At 35.9% G+C, this 16,170-nt stretch overlaps 4 protein-coding genes across 4 annotated transcripts; 3 read left to right on the forward strand and 1 right to left on the reverse strand.

Annotated features, from left to right (window-relative positions):
• Positions 1 to 193: 193 nt before the first annotated feature.
• LOC110377869 (ribonuclease P protein subunit p40) lies at positions 194 to 1,911 on the forward strand. Its single transcript, XM_021336907.3, has one exon. It carries the CDS (start codon positions 314 to 316, stop codon positions 1,334 to 1,336), a length of 1,023 nt encoding a protein of 340 aa, XP_021192582.3. The 5' UTR covers positions 194 to 313; the 3' UTR covers positions 1,337 to 1,911.
• Positions 1,912 to 2,108: 197 nt separating this feature from the next.
• LOC110377870 (superoxide dismutase [Cu-Zn]) lies at positions 2,109 to 5,893 on the reverse strand. The gene is made up of 4 exons (XM_021336908.3): positions 5,651 to 5,893; positions 4,911 to 4,961; positions 3,702 to 3,869; positions 2,109 to 2,728 (listed from the first exon to the last, which is right to left on the reverse strand). The coding sequence occupies exons 1-4, from the start codon at positions 5,714 to 5,716 to the stop codon at positions 2,552 to 2,554; spliced, it is 462 nt and encodes a 153-aa protein (XP_021192583.1). The 5' UTR covers positions 5,717 to 5,893; the 3' UTR covers positions 2,109 to 2,551.
• Positions 5,894 to 6,161: 268 nt separating this feature from the next.
• On the forward strand, positions 6,162 to 7,984 carry LOC110377897 (uncharacterized). Its single transcript, XM_021336945.3, has 3 exons — positions 6,162 to 6,315; positions 6,542 to 6,592; positions 6,721 to 7,984. Exons 1-3 carry the CDS (start codon positions 6,271 to 6,273, stop codon positions 7,384 to 7,386), a joined length of 762 nt encoding a protein of 253 aa, XP_021192620.2. The 5' UTR covers positions 6,162 to 6,270; the 3' UTR covers positions 7,387 to 7,984.
• Positions 7,985 to 9,949: 1,965 nt separating this feature from the next.
• LOC110377887 (uncharacterized) lies at positions 9,950 to 14,303 on the forward strand. Its single transcript, XM_021336935.3, has 3 exons — positions 9,950 to 10,163; positions 10,575 to 10,644; positions 12,527 to 14,303. The coding sequence occupies exons 2-3, from the start codon at positions 10,575 to 10,577 to the stop codon at positions 13,234 to 13,236; spliced, it is 780 nt and encodes a 259-aa protein (XP_021192610.2). The 5' UTR covers positions 9,950 to 10,163; the 3' UTR covers positions 13,237 to 14,303.
• Positions 14,304 to 16,170: the final 1,867 nt, after the last annotated feature.

The raw sequence follows: 16,170 nt of genomic DNA on the forward strand, positions 1-16,170 counted from the left end.
GGTAGACATTAAGTGAAATATCTGCTGATTATTATATGAAAAGAAAGGTTAAGCAGCAATAAACAAGTTTTACCGTAGCAGTTAGCACGCAGAAAAAAGTACTAGATATTTCCTAATGCGAAAAGACAGGGCTTCGTCTGACTATAACAGAATTTAAAAAGTTAAATCAGTTGCCAAATGTCAAAATACGGATTCTATCACTGTCAAATTGCCTTGCGGTCGAATTTCAAAAAAGTAAGGTTATGTTATTATTTTCATAACTACTATTTCTTTATTTGTATAAAACTCTATAAAATAACAAGAGGTTACCACTATGTTGTGTCCAGAAGTATGGGATTTTCCTCCGCCCAAAGTAATGGTGACCCACCGTGAAAATCAAGACTTAGAATCAGTAAATAAAACCGTAAATATGAATAATTACTACAAAAGTTTGGTTGTAACATGCCCTGATGAAATACAGGCTCCAGGGTTCATTCAAGACTTAATCACAGAAGACACAGATTACTATAAACTATCTGGTTGTTCACTGACAGAATTTGTGGAACCAGTTTTCATTGAAAGTTTTGTAAAAACCGGTAAAGTTTACTGTTTATCAGTAGATAGAAACTGTATTATAGAGAACTGCGCTGCTATAACACCAGACGGACATCTAGTACTACATATTGTTGACTACGTTTATCAAACACTTGGATTTGAAGGCACAAAGAGGCCACATAACTTCTATGAAGTGAAAATAGACCTCAAAACAATAAAAAACTATTCCAAAGTGCGTACAGGGCTACAAAAACTAGAGCAGTTTGATTTAAATATAACATGGGAGCCCAATAATGAAAATATTTGCCCATCGTCTATAGCAAAATACTTCAGCGACAGAGGAGTTAATGTTTCAGTGCATTCGCTGAAAACTAAAAGTATATTACCAACTGTGACCGAAATACCAGTAGTAAAGGATGTTGATGCTGATGAAATGGTGGAATGGATTGGTCTACTAGCTCTTGGAGTTGACATAACCCCAACAGACTCCTACATCAGTAGTTACAGTCAACCAGAAAGTGAGAATGCATTGAGAACTGGAAGGATATCAATTTTAACAGCTAAAGGGTTTATAACTCCACCCCTTCTTAGTAATATTTGTAAGAGACTATCAGAATTTGTCCAAGCAAGAGAAACTGAGAACTACTGGGCGTCTATAAGTATACAAAGTGATGAGAACTGTCTCTGGCAGTGGAATCCTAGTAGCCAAGCTATGTTCCAAGCTCATAGTTCATCTAGCACTGTGTTTTTTACTCATGATGGTCATGTACTGTACTCAGTAGGTCATTTAAAATATTCATAGTATAAAGTGGTTTTATTTCACAATCCTTGGGTTATTTTTAGTATCAGTATTTGCATCAAGCTCATTATTTCTTCCATGAGGCATATTGAAAAAAAAAACATATTATATCTTACACCACACTATAAACTACAAATACATAATAGGCTAGTTTCCTAAAAAATAATAATTAGTCCGTCTTGTAGATTGTCCAAAATTAAGCGATACGTATTTTTTCTTTTTTAAATTGGATCAGAACTTGTTAAGATATAGCGTGTTAAAGTTGAGTGTGACGTCACAAGTTGCTACAATTTTCAGGACACTGTGACGTAAAAGGCCCCCACTCCTAATTTTTGAAGCGTATTATCTTTGTCATTTTATGTTTAATTAAAAAAAGAAAAAATACGTATCCAATATTTTTTGATTATCTAAAAAGCGGACTAAATATTATTTCATTATTTCGACCCTGGACACTACCCTATTATGTGCACTGACCTAAATGGTTATCTTTGTTGGTGATAAGGGAAAAACTAGAGTACTTATAACTAAGTTTAATCTCAAATTATCATGATTATTGTCTTATATTACATAATATAATTGTAAATGTACAGTATTGTTTGTTGTTTTTGAATCAACATTATTGACCAGATTATCAACTCTTATTTAACAAAAAATCACTGCAATATATATTAGGACAAAGAACAGATATGAATGATGTGACCCTTGCTCCCCTGCCCGTTTTCTATAATGAGGATTTGGTACTCGAGACCTGATAAAAACAAAATAAAAAGCACCATCAATTTAGATACAACTTTATTGAAACAAACCAGTACATATGACATTTACATATCATGTGCCCTGCACCAATAGTAAAATAAAAAATAAAAATCAAAAGATTCCAATTTGTTCACTGAGATATGCCAGGAATGCTATTAAATAAATTACAACATCTAATAATCTTACATTCTAACTAATAGGTTATGGGGAACCTATACAGCAATGTTATCCTGTTTTTGGACTTACAATCCCGATACACAGAAGACATTAAATACACTTACAGAGGCACATACATGAGTTTAGGTAACAGTCTGATTCTTAAATATCCTTTTGATATGACAACTATCTGATGGTGAAAAAGTAGGAGTATCAGAACCAGCCATAAACCCTAAACAGAAAAATCTCCACCAAGCATCACTAATACTACAGTAGCATTATAGAGGGACTGGAGTATAGGACAATCTAGACCTGGGCAAGTCCGATAACACCGCAGGCAATACGGGCTCCAGCATTGCCAGTGGTCTTGCTCAGTTCGTGGCCACCGGCTCCAAGGTCATCAGGGTCAGCGTGCACAACCAGGGTGCGGCCAATGATGCTGTGGGGGCCGGACAAAGAAATCAGTTTGTCTTGGATGTTCACCTGCAATAATTGAAATATTCTTGTTAGTAATTGTTCAGAGTTTGGGATCCAATCCGACAACTAGGCGTACATAACTTCAATGTTAATTAAAAGCTGAATGTATAACAGAAAAAAACCTTATGAAATTCAAATATTGAGAAAGGACGCGCAGAGACGTCATAACGCAAAATCTCTTAAGTACTGTCGCCAAAATACGGATGTTCTCATCTTTCCTCCCTCTAACAAATAAGAACTAATGGTGCAGTAGACAGATACCTACAAGTATAGATAGTTCAACTCAGATTTGCGCGCGGCCCTATGTGTGCGTCGGCTTGTAAATAAACAACTTTCATTCGTGTGACAGTGACGTCGTCCGAGCATGACGTGTTCTTATCGCTTTTTGTTATGGGTACAGTCGTTTACGAAAATACTAGTTATTCACGGAGAAATTATTAAGGAGTCAGGTAAAGCGTTTCAAAAAATGAAACAACATTCAAAGCTTCTTATTAAATTAAATATAATTTTCTCATACGTCTTTTCAAATTGACATTGACATTATCTAAGAAATAAATAAGGTGAAATATCTAAAAGATGAATTAAATACTTCTTACATATTTTCTAGCTCGGGGTACGCGCTCAATAAATAAAAGTGTGGACTAAGAATATAAAAAGAGGTATAATCTAGTATAATAATGTAAACAAAATGTGTGGGGAATTTAAAAAAATTATATTGCTTTGCATAATGTCGACCAAAATAAGACGAAAATAATGAAACTCATAAATGAACGTTTAAGTCAAATTGATGAAGGGATGTGGGGTAATACTTGTCGACATATATAAAAGAAAAAAGAAGATTACTATAGACATTTTGACATGGAGTCAGAATTTATAATTCACCTTGGAGAGTAGCGAATCCGAAAATTCATCATTTGATTTTTCAAGTAGCGATTCATAGTCATTATAAATAAATAAACTACTTATACAAGAACTTTACCTGAGTGGCACCAGTTCCAGAGGCCTCAATGTTGCCAAGGTCTCCAACATGGCGGACAGCGCTGTCAGGGGCTCCATGTTCCAACTTCAAGGGGTTGAAGTGAGCGCCTGCAGATGTGCAGCCATTTGTGTTGTCTCCAAACTCGTGAACATGGAATCCATGCTTGCCCTGCAATAAAAAATTATGGTGGAGGTTTTTTGAATAAATTCTTCAGAAATGCAATAAATTAGGTGATATTTCAAACAGAAATAAATCTGTTTTGGTTTTTTATCTGAGGTGTTTATATACATATAACAATTGCAATTTCTACTTCAAAGTTTCAAAATGGAGTGAACTTTACACCTAAAATGAAATCTTACTTATCATCATTATATTTATAAATCACTGCACAATGTGAAAGAATTCTTTACAATAATAAAATATAGTAACCTTTGATACCTTATCAGATATTTCTTCAATACAAGTTAAAATAACAGTTTTTACGGTTGATATTTACGTAATTATAGCTCTCTTGAATAGTTTATTTAGATTATTACGTAATGACCTCGAAGTGTTGTTTCAGTACACCGTCGGTAATCATTGTGTATGCTAATTTTATGTATAAGATACCGATACTTCACAACCCATATAAAAACTGTGTTGTCATTCTACATTATCATTTGATATTGTTTTATACACACATTGTAGGTACTCAATATTCAAGTAGTTTTGTGGAAAGTTTTAAAATAAGAAATAGCATTGTTAAGTTTCATTTTATACTTGGTAAAATTTAACAAGAAGGCAGTTCTAAAAAAAAGTAAGACCTGTATGTATAAAATTGAACATTTTGATACCAATATTCCATTATTCTTGTTAATGCAACACAAACATGCTATATATTTATTTACAGGCTATAAGTGAGTGAACCAACAGGTAATCAATATGATTATGCAGTGGAAAAATGTACTGACTGCAATTATAATAATTTCTGTATTATGCATGCATATGTATGAGTTACTTGGATGTATGAAACTGGAAGACCAAGTGCCAACACTAAATACAAATCAGGATATGCATATAAGGAAAATGGTGAAGAGGATTATACATATCTATGTTTAGTACAACCTATATTCTTATGTAATACAGGTCAATAATTTAGACCTTGAATGCACTACTTAACTAGTGGTATGTAATAAATAATTAATTACATGTAAATTAATTTGTACATACCTGTTTAAGACCGTGAACTTCACCAGTCAGCACAACTGCTGAGTTTTCATCCTGAAACATTATTAAAGAAACATATAGTAAAAATGTTATAATGGAATAGGTAAAAATAAGTTTAGGTACTTAATACAATAATGTATATCTATAATTTATATGCTTATTGTATTAATGCAACTAAATAATAAAAAATGTTTTGTTTTTTTGTATCAGGTTTATTTGAATATGTGAGATGTAAACATGTGGGTACTCAGACATTCCTCACATATTTTCTGTGGTTGGGTCAAAGTCTGATACTTGTACTTCCTGTTGAAACTTTATGGAATGCCATTTTATAATTATATCTAAAATAAGTTCAGGTATCTAAATTATGGCATTAAAAGACACAGCATTATTAAAGTGTGACTTTAGCAACTTAGGTATATAAATTCAATAATTATGTGAATATCATGCTACCTAGCACTAAGTAGATTCTGCTGAATCACGATCGATTCCAAAACCGCGCGCGCGGTTTTTTATTGATATACTAACCATCATTCCAGAACCATCTTATTACGAATGATAAGAAATGTACATAAACTACATGTAGGTAGCCACTTATTAAGTCATCCTCTAAGTGCCACATTCTTATGCTAGAAAACCTTAGTATTATGACGTAAATTAGTGGTTTTCAAGGTCTTATACAACAGAAACTCCTGTCAGATCTTTTTTTTATTGTAAAAAATACACGTTTTTTCTTTAATTACCTTCTGAGCGAAGTAAACGGTTCCAGTCACGTCGCCCTTGAGAACACACACTGCTTTAGCCGGCATTTTGAGTACTTATTAGAAAGATACGAAAGTAATTAAACACTGAAAAGTGTGATAAATCACAACTGAACTTGATACTCGAGCTCTTTACGCGTTAATTTCTTTCGAAGAAATGATTTTAGATTTTATCGACGACCGATACTGACGACACCGGAGACACCAAAAAAGACAATCAGTTTGACACTGACAGTTCACTGCAGTCCTCTTCTTGAATATCAAAAAGCTAGAAATCGACGAATCGGTAGACAACCCCATTACCATGCCATGTTGGTGGGTACCCCAAATTCCAGGGTAGTAATGAAATTCCTATCTCCTTAGTTCTGTTTGAGAGTTTCAAATAATTATTTGAATTTGTTGAATCAAGTTTTATTCAATTTTATTAAAGGTTCAGCTACGTAGTGGATTCATGCAATGGAACGTACTTTTGTTTGACAGCTTTTATGTCATTATTGTCAAAAAGTAGCTAACAATATTATTTACAATTTAAATGTGTTTGAATTCCAATCTGTTAATATTGGTTTTCAATTCAGTTTAGTATCTGTTTATTATTTACACGAATGGCAGATCACGAATTTCAATTCCCCGCACCAGCATGTTCAAACGTAAGTAAAAGCAACCGCACCGCTACCCCATTTTATTTGGCTAAACATAACCTGATATAATCTCCGTTTTTTTAGTTTTATATTAATACGGATGGTTATATTGATGTACTAATGAGCTAAATCTAATCTGTTATTTAATTTGAATTAAATTCTGGACTTTTATTTACATACGTTATTGTAATACATTTAAATACAAACTTACTATTTGAATGATATTAATTTACAGGTTGCTGCAGATATTGCCAAGAACAGTACTATTATAGAAGAAGGTCCAAGGGTAAGAATATCAAATCTTTAACTAAATTTTTTTATTTTAAAATGGTTTCAAGAATTATTTCCATTGAAGATCTTTCAATGAACTTTGATAAAGAAGTGGTTATTTATCATATTATTATTCTTTTTCAGATTTGTCCACTATGCAACTCAATAGTTAGACTATTTTATATACATTACACTTCCAAAATATTAATGTGTGAAAATTTGAAGTGTGAATATCCATTCGGAGATGATTTCACTATTTATGAAAGCGATGATGACGGTTACTTCTTATCTGAACTAGATTTATCCAGCATTAAATCCAAAAAAGGCAGTCAGTTAGGCAAAGGCGCCAGTCGGAACAGATGTACATCAACACAGGGAACCTCATCAGAACTATCTACAGCAGAATGGTCAGAAATAAACAGATTGAATCAAGCATATGATTCTGACGACAGTCTGACCTCATCAAAAATATTCACGAAAAAATCTAGCCAAAGAAGATTAGAGAAGAGAGCTAAAAGACAAGAGAACGAAGAAAAAATTAAACAAAATGTTGAGAAAATAAAAGAGTTAAACAAGGTTTTATTTAGTGATGAAGAGAAATTAAATACCATACATAATGAGAAATGGTTAAAGAATTTATCATCAATGCAATCATCTTCAGGAGTGAGGCTAGTGAACGATCAGGAATTACAGAAACTGAAAAAGGCTGAACGTGTTCCTGTGGGAGAGTTAAAAATAGATATCGAGGCCCGACAGGATTCTATGTCCTTGATTAAAATAGAAATTGGAAATCAACTAGCAAAGAAATAGAATAATATTTTTTTTTGCATAAATATAAAATATTATAAAACATATGGTTTTGGAGGAACCCTGTGTGACAATAATATATAATTTTTATTGTCAAGCTTATAGTACAATGAATGGTGCTATTAAAGCGATATTATTTAAAGGAACATGTGTAATGTAATAGCTACAGGGTGTATATTACAGTAAATGGAAAGAAAGCATATTATGTAGGTGTGTGAAGTTTATTTTTTTGTTAGTTAAGACTTGTCTGCTTTTTGCAATCATGAAAAATTGCCAGACACTTATCCTAACAATTTTACTCTGATGCATTTTCTTTTCTTCAATGTTGAGTTCAAAGTCAGGTGATCCATTATAATAATGTGAGCTTTTGTTTAGTTGTACTAAACAGGGTCAGTCTGTTCTTTATAGTTCCAACATGTAACATCAAAAGCATTACCAAGTTATGCCTCTTAATTTTTATGTGAGGTGGGAAAAATATACAGTAGATCTGTGATTTCAATGTATCAGTTTGCTTTTATTTATTTTCTTTTTATTAAGAAACAATGTATGTTTATTTTGTCTATATATTTGATTATATGTTCGTATGTGCTGTGTGTATTAAAATTATAAGACTTTGTATTAAGTCAGATTTCAATTTTTTTTATTAATACCCTTTTTGACAAAACATATGAGGAGCATGAAGCCTCATGCCATCATCTCATCTTTCCTAACTTAGTTACGGTCAGTTTCTAGTCTAACCAGATGCAGCTAAGTACCAGTGTTTTACATGGAGCGATTATCTATCTGTGATTACCCAGTTACTTAAACAGACTAATACTCTTTTGTATAATCCTTAAATCAGTTCTATGGGGCTTAATAAAGTTTTATATCTTCTGGTTCACAAGATTTTATTAGAAACTAAAACTAGCTTATAAAAAAATTATATGGTGGATCACAGAAAGTTACTTGTTATACCCGGTTGAATTTCCTTGTTCCGTTTTCTTTTTAATAAAAGTCCGCGTAGTTACTTAGCCACTTATTAATTAATTATTGATTAAAATGTCTTCCATACTGGACTGGTGGGCCTTATGTTTAGTATGGATAAATCTGTACCTACCCACAAGCTACATAAGCGCCCATGTATAAAGTAGTACCTACATAGCTAAGTGTAAGTAATCTAGTATTGATGATACCTAGGTACTCTAGGCTGAGAGGCGAGTCACGCAGTTAGTGAAAGCCAATGCGGTCGCTTCTCATATGTCTTGAAAATTACCTTGATTACATTTTACCTTATCTCATTAGGATAGCTACTATAACCTACGTTTTACGTCCATCTATCGAAGTTAAAGAAAAGTAGACGCCAAGTAGATTTAGGCGATTTTAGTGGCAGTTATAGATAAGTAGGTAGTTTCCATTAATCTGTGACTTTTTCATTCAGTTATAACACCTAGTTGGTATTGATAAGCAATTATCCTTGTGGATTAACGATTCGTGGGGTGGACCAAAACTTGCTGTTACCTAAATCCAATAGGCACCTACCGGCCGATTTCAGAGAAATTGAAAACTTTTGGAAGGCAGTAAAGTTCTGTTACTTATTTGTGTTAGGTAAGTATGTTTAGAAATCGCTGGAGTTAAACAATCCGAAACAAATATTGGTTGTTATAGGTTGCAAGTATCATTCCCTTCTTTTATTACTTAAAGAATATGGTTTTCAATATGGACTTTCATGGTAGCAATGCACAGGATCAGGTACATCCAGAAGCTGGCAGCTGTCTCCACCGGGCGTGGCAGGACGTTCTCTAGGAGTTTGAACTTGACTTTCCCTAACGGACGCTGGTCGTCGCAAGCGCATGCTTATGTACGACGAATGTAATCGGGCTTGTAGAACGGATAAACTCTGTAAGTAGTTAAGGAGTACATATATTTAGTTAAGGTAGGTAAATTGATTGATCAAATGATTACATAAAGGTATCTACTTATCTTTTCACCGAGGTAATTCTACCTACTGAAGATTTCCAACGCGTTTAGGAAATATTGTACCTACCTATCTTTTCGATACCTATGAGTTTAGAATTTAGAAGCTAAAGTCCTGGGGATGTGTTAACAAATTGATAAAACCTTTTTCAGGGGCCCGATTCTCCTAATTTTACTTAAGCGACCTTCGATTGACGTTCGACTCGATTCGACTGAGATCCAATCCCGACTCGATTACGATTGAACCGTATGTGGCATTCCGCTATTTTTTCTTTGAAATAAACGTGTTTATCCTTTTCTGTCATTCAATAATGAATCATTTTGTCTGCAAATGATTTACGATTGCAAAATGATTGTACAGCAAACTACCGTATAGACCAAAATCATCAAAATAGCAGACCAATCGCACACCAATCAAATGTCAATCGAATACGATTGGTCTTTTATTAGTAGCAGAATGCCCGATATGGTTAAAACTGCTATTACGATCATATTGCGATTCGATTTCTATTAGATTTTGACATTATTAACTTAGGAGAATCGGGGCCCAGAGCTCTTCATTACCATTTCTTCCTTGGTCATTCCGATAGGAATAAAGGCTAATTAGCGGAGTAGATGCTTACTTACATCCTATCTTTTCCAAGTCCACAAATACATAATATTGAATTATTTACATTCGTCGCAGTGAGGCGGCACTTTCATCGGCGCCAGTCCGCCGTCCCGAGCTTATATAGGATGCTGCGCTTGCTCTCATCTTACTTTCATTGCACCCGCGCGGCCAGCCAGTGAAGTGACAAATGGTTTGATTCAGTGAAGGCTTTTCTAAGGTATGTCGTATTTGTTTATAGAGATGTTAAAAGAAAACTTGGGAAATTTCATTTTAGTTGATGTTTAGTTGATCATTCCAGTATTATGTTAGTTCTTTTTTTAATTAGAGTCCTGTTTTAAACCACTAATGGCATTAACCTAAGTGATAAAGGACACGCCTTACCTACATAACATTACCTTACATTACCCACAACTGAACTGAACTGAACAGTGGAAACCTGGCCTTTAGCAAAGTCAGACTCTGCAAAATTGACATGGCTTCGTGTAGTGGACAACGCTCATAGAGGCTATTGCCCAGTAGTTGGATCACCAAAAGGGCTGAAGTTAATGTGGTCTGACTTAAAACTAATTTTGAAGTACCTAGCTGTAATCCGGGCTTACCTAGTTTTTATTCGTGTGTTTGTCTGCAGATGCAGTGGCTAGCGACGAGTCTCGTGCTCGCTGCGTTCGTATACGGTGGCGGTGGAGTTACTAAGTCTGGTATGTGGTTATATTCAATACTTTTATTGCACTCCATATGTTTAAAAGGTGTATCTGTAATCTGTAGACTATTAGATCAGGAAGTTTGCGAGGGTCGGAACATGTTTGTTACTCCGTTGCAAAAACTACGGAACTTCGTGTCCCATTATGGAGTTCCTGTGCGGTAGCGTCTGCAAAGGCGTGAGCCAAAACAAGTTCTATTAGGTAGTAGTTCATGATTCCGTGATCAATGGTCAGAAGTTTCAATGATTATATTTTTTAACTAAAGGACTATTCTCTGAAAAAAACATTTTTTTTTTTTGGATCCACTGTTGTCCCAAGCAGCGGTGGAGGAGATTTTTTTTCTTATCAATTGATAACATTGCCAGCAAACTTACCTAGTTCAAGAATTGAGTGTTTACAGGTTTACCACTGCCTATAAGTTTTCTTTACGGAACCGAACTGCAAGTCAGTCATATAAATATTTTTTAACATAAATCTTCCATAGAATGGTAGGTACCTACGTTCATTGTTTTGACTCGAAAAGTCCATCCTCGATGGTTTTTCTCGATTTGTGTTCCTTATAGTGCCGGAAATTGTTTACTATAAAACAATTACTTGGTCTGCAGAGCACTGAGTACCAGCTCCCTTTCTCCCCACGATATTAGACTATTCAGAAGCAATTAAATAGAGAAAAGTCACGATCTGTTCATTGTTATGCAACCGTTATGGGGTTGAGCGAATTTCCTTTGTCTTGGCTCTAATAAAACAATAGTCAATAACTGTGGTCGTCCTTTTGTAATAATACTTTATTGCTGGGTATGTAAGCTGAGGTATCAGCTTGTTTCATAAAGAGAAGCTCTTTTCTCAGTCTAGTTGATCGGTAAAGTTACTTACCTTGAGCCTATCTCAAGAAAGTTGATTAAGTAGTTGAAGAAAGCTCGTTAAAAGTTTAATCCCGGGTTTCAGCAGGATTTAATTAATTGCCATCGATGAACGTTTCTTGTGCCTGTCCTGTTGGTACTTCCTACTATTATCTAAGAGTGATGATGTCCTCCTAGCCGATTATCGGCTACGGCGGCTGTTCTCATGTAAGGAGATTAGCCAACTACGCAGGACATATTATAGTGCACGAGCATTTGCGCAGACACAAGTGCACTCCCTATTCCTTTACTCTCATAGTCCGATGGGACGGTAATCCGACACGACCGGAGAGAGATCAGGCGCAGGACCGACATTTACGTGCTCTCCGATGCACGGGTGAATCAATCACCAGCTTCCAGGCTCCGGGCTGCTTTGTGAAAGTCTTCTAAAACCCACAAAGCGATTTCGGCCCGACTCGGGAATCGAACCCGAGACCTCGTGCTCAGCAGCCGCACTTGCGACCACTAGACCAACGAGGCAGTCCACTAGACTAGATCTAAGAGTATAATAGGTGCAACAGAATGTTATGGTGTCAGTTTGTTCTATGACAAAGATGTAGTTAGCTGTACTTTCAAATGGAGAAGACAGTCATTAAAATCCGATCTTTCTGCCTCCGCTTACTGCGTATCTCAAGTCAACCAACATCTTTTGTATACAAAGAACATACTTACCTACCTAATTACACAATAATGATGACATCAGCATGATTTTGTTGATTTTCGTTTTGTATGTGATATGTTCGAAAGTGTTTTTGTTAAATGTCATTTCTCTTGTGTATGTACTTTCGCGATGTATACCGGTTGTAAACAAGTCACACTGCAATGCAACTTTCGCACGTAGACGGCGAACGTTCGTATTAAAATGAAAAGGGATAGTTACTATGTAAAGGATATCTAATTCATTTATTCTCCATTTGTTTGTGTGGTATTTGAAAGTGATACCTATGTTACGATTTATAACCAAAACCATTCCTTTACAGGAATAGAACAGTTTTGGACGGATGACTACAAGATATTCGAGCAAGTTTATGGCAAAACTTCAGACAAAGACATTTACGGGGAATCATTACCACCGAGCATCATTATCGGCACTGACCGTAAGAAAGAAGCGTCGCAGAAGAATGAACGATACCTTCTGAACCTCGACGAAGATTCTGATGAACTAGATTCCTTCAGCTTCGGAGATAGGTACAACAATTTGTTAAGCAAACAGACTTTGAAACTCTATAACAAGAAGAAACCTGCTACGTCATCAATCAACTTCGTAAGCTACTCAGATTTTAAACCAATAAGCCAGAGCAATGACCCAGAGACCTACAACTATTTAAAACATCTAGAAGAGTTAAATAACGAAGAAAAATATGCCTTTCCTGAAACTGTAGGGGGATTCAAACCTTACCTCAGCTACCTAGGACCTAAGCCTGAAGAAACAGATGCTTATAAAAGTATTCAGGACATTTTAGATGCTCATGAAGCTAATAAGGCTAGCAGCTACAAGGATGATGATGATGATAAAAATATGAAGTATCTTACTTATGGGAAGAATAAGAGGAAGAAACCTCCAAGGGTTTACAATGATGTGTCTAAGCCTAGATGTACTTCTGGCAGGTGTAGGAAGAGGGGAGCGGGGTATTATCGTTCTAGAAGTAGGCCCCATGTTAGAGGCTTGAAAACAGTATTGCTTGTTTAATTTATATTTTGTTGTCATTGATTTAGTTTCTCATTGTTTAGTTGTAATAATTTATCATTTTTGAGCTAAATTCCTTCAGTCGCAAGTTTTAAGACTTTTCATTTTTGCAGTAGGTAAGGTGATTATTTAATGCTTGTTTCTCATACCACCTTTATTGTTATTCCATGCTTGCGTTTTGTTTTTAATTTTAGTTTGTAAGATGTTGTTGTTTTTATTTATAAGTTAACGTTAGAAATAAGTGTTGAGTTTTGTTGAATCTCTTGTTGTTTTTTTTGCACTTAGGTAGTGATGAGCCCGTATGACATTTTAGTTTTATTAATTTTAGAGTAAGTAATTTGAATAGAATTATTTAAGTTTTTGACGTGTTCTCTTGTGACAAGCAACTGTTAGTAAGTTATTTCTTTCACGAAATAAAAACACAATTTATATTTAACGTAATTTTAATACTTACAAATTAAAGTAATAACTTTACAATTACGTTGTGTAACAGTTTTCTTTCTAATTTCCAAATGAAAATTATCAGAAAACGTTACAAACTTACTGCATTTTCACTCACATGCCTTTAAAGGACTTTCATAATTAAAGTACCAGTTGCCTTTACTAACACCAGTGCAGGCCATGCATAGATAAAATAGTAAAAAGGAAACAAATAATTATAATAAAATTATCTCATAAATAAACAACAGCTATGCGTCCTCTGCCATTGCTTAAATAAAAGACAATTTCGAAAAAAAAGTAAGAAATTGAATTATGTAATTAAAATATGGAATTCATGCAGAATCATTAACATTTAACAAATTATTTCATTACCGAATCTATCACAAACGCTTAATTATGCAACTAGGAAGTTAGACATGAAAAAAATCTTGTTCGTGACGTAAATACTCGTTTTCTTCAGCAAACAATATTTTAATAAGCTTTTAAAATATCCAAGACAAGATATAAATCTTTTTTCTGGTCAAGCTTTCCACTTATTGAGCATTTTTCCTTCAATTCTTGCATTTAACAAGTTCCACCATTATCAGGTACGACTTTGTTCATTAATCTGACTGTAATCAGCAGGTAAATATATTGACGACTAGCTGTTGCCCGCAACTTCGTCTGCGTGGGTAATATAGAATAGTCAAAATACTACTTATCCCGTAGGTGCATTCTTTCACGTGACAGTATAATTAGGATTAGCACTTAGCAGTCGCATAGATTCATTGATCAAGGTTGTGTTGTGGATGTGACCATTTATCTAAACAAAAGAAGTAAAGTTTGTGACGTTGTGAATATCTCTGGATCTAGTCAGCCAATTTGAAAAAATTATTACGTATGGTGCGTAAGTAATTTTCACAGGAAACAGTTATAATCTATGTCTATATGCTTTGAGTCTGACAAAGCTGTCATTTGTACATTTTCTGCAGCTGCTGCGACTAATCAGAAGCCAGAAAGTCTGTCAGTCTTACCATGGATATCGGCTTGTGTAGTTGACTGGATTGAAGATAGGTAGATAGGTAGTCGCTCCAAGCAAAATATTGGTACTCAAACAGATTCGGTGACTGGAAGCCAACACCAACATAGTTGGGGAATAGCTGGATGGATGATAAAATGAGTCATCATCATCAGCAGGCGCATAGGGTAGGATAGTTTCACTTACTCACTATGGTAAGGCTGACCCCACATTAGGCGTGCGCGATCCTCGGGCGTGTGAGTAGCGCGGGCGTCGCGAGCGCGCCACGTGAACGTCGCGCTTTGCTGCCCTGCGGCATGTGTGAAGAGTGCAAGCGACGTGCTCGCGGTGAGCACGCGGCGCTCGAGTTGCGTTCTTACCCCCGCTATCCCCGCCGCCCGCTAAACGCCTTAGCAGTTAAACGTGAAGGAGAGCGGCGCGTGTGCGCCGCGAGCGCGCTGCAAATGCCGCAGGGCAGCAAAACGCGACGCTCACGCAGCGCGCTCGCGACGCGCTCGCGACGCACGCGCGGCGCCCGCGCTCCTCACACGCCCGAGGATCGCGCACGCCTAATGTGAAGGAGGCCTAAGCCGGGACTCCACCGAAATGTTTGCATTAGTTGTTCACGAATAGGCAAAATATACGTATCTGTGAGAGTCCACTTCATGTGTTCGTACTTGAAACCTGCAGGTTTGAAAAGATTTTCAAAATGTACGCTTGCAATTTGTCGTTTCTTGGTGGAGCCAGCAAATCGAAAGAAACATAAGTGTTGTATAATGTGCGTCACTACCGCACACCGGGAAAATTTCGCTCTAGCGGAGGACGTTTATATACCATATTTTGTGCCACACAGGACGACAGTAAGTATCCACCGAAACACTTTCAAAGATCTGATGAACGAACAAATGAGACCTGACTTGGTCACCTGGGGCCAATCAGAGCTCTATGAAGCGATCATATGCTTTGGCTCCTACTGTTATTGTGGTTTCTGAAAATTTATTCACCTCATTCAACGATGAATGTAATTCTGATGGTACTATTAAGAACACTTGCTTAGCGCAGAAGCTGACGTTGGCAGGTCGACTCTTTTGACTTCTCGAATAGGATACCATTGGTTTTTGTGCAATGCACACCTGCAATGCATGCTGGATTAGGATAGGATACAGGTGGATAGGATTTGCAACAGAGAACAATTATGTCTTTGTGATTGAATGACATCAAACGTAGTTTTATATAAAAGGTGTTATTTAGACTTGGCTCGGGTCTTACTGAGACTGTTCGTAATCGTGACCAGTGTATTTGCGATCAGAAGTTGAAAGTAAGTATGTCTCTGGTATGCGACGCGCAATTTGTACGTTTTCAGACGCATAAAGTATTTTACGTGTGTATGGTATTAAATCGAGAAAGCTCCCATTTCTTATCTGCACTTTGTATCTGGGCTTGTTTTTAAAGCTACAGATTCCTACATTACCTACCTACCTCACGCTTAGCAGGCGCTT

The sequence above is a fragment of the Helicoverpa armigera genome, chromosome 7 (genome assembly GCF_030705265.1).
Source record: "Helicoverpa armigera isolate CAAS_96S chromosome 7, ASM3070526v1, whole genome shotgun sequence".
Taxonomy (NCBI): Eukaryota; Metazoa; Arthropoda; class Insecta; order Lepidoptera; family Noctuidae; genus Helicoverpa; species Helicoverpa armigera.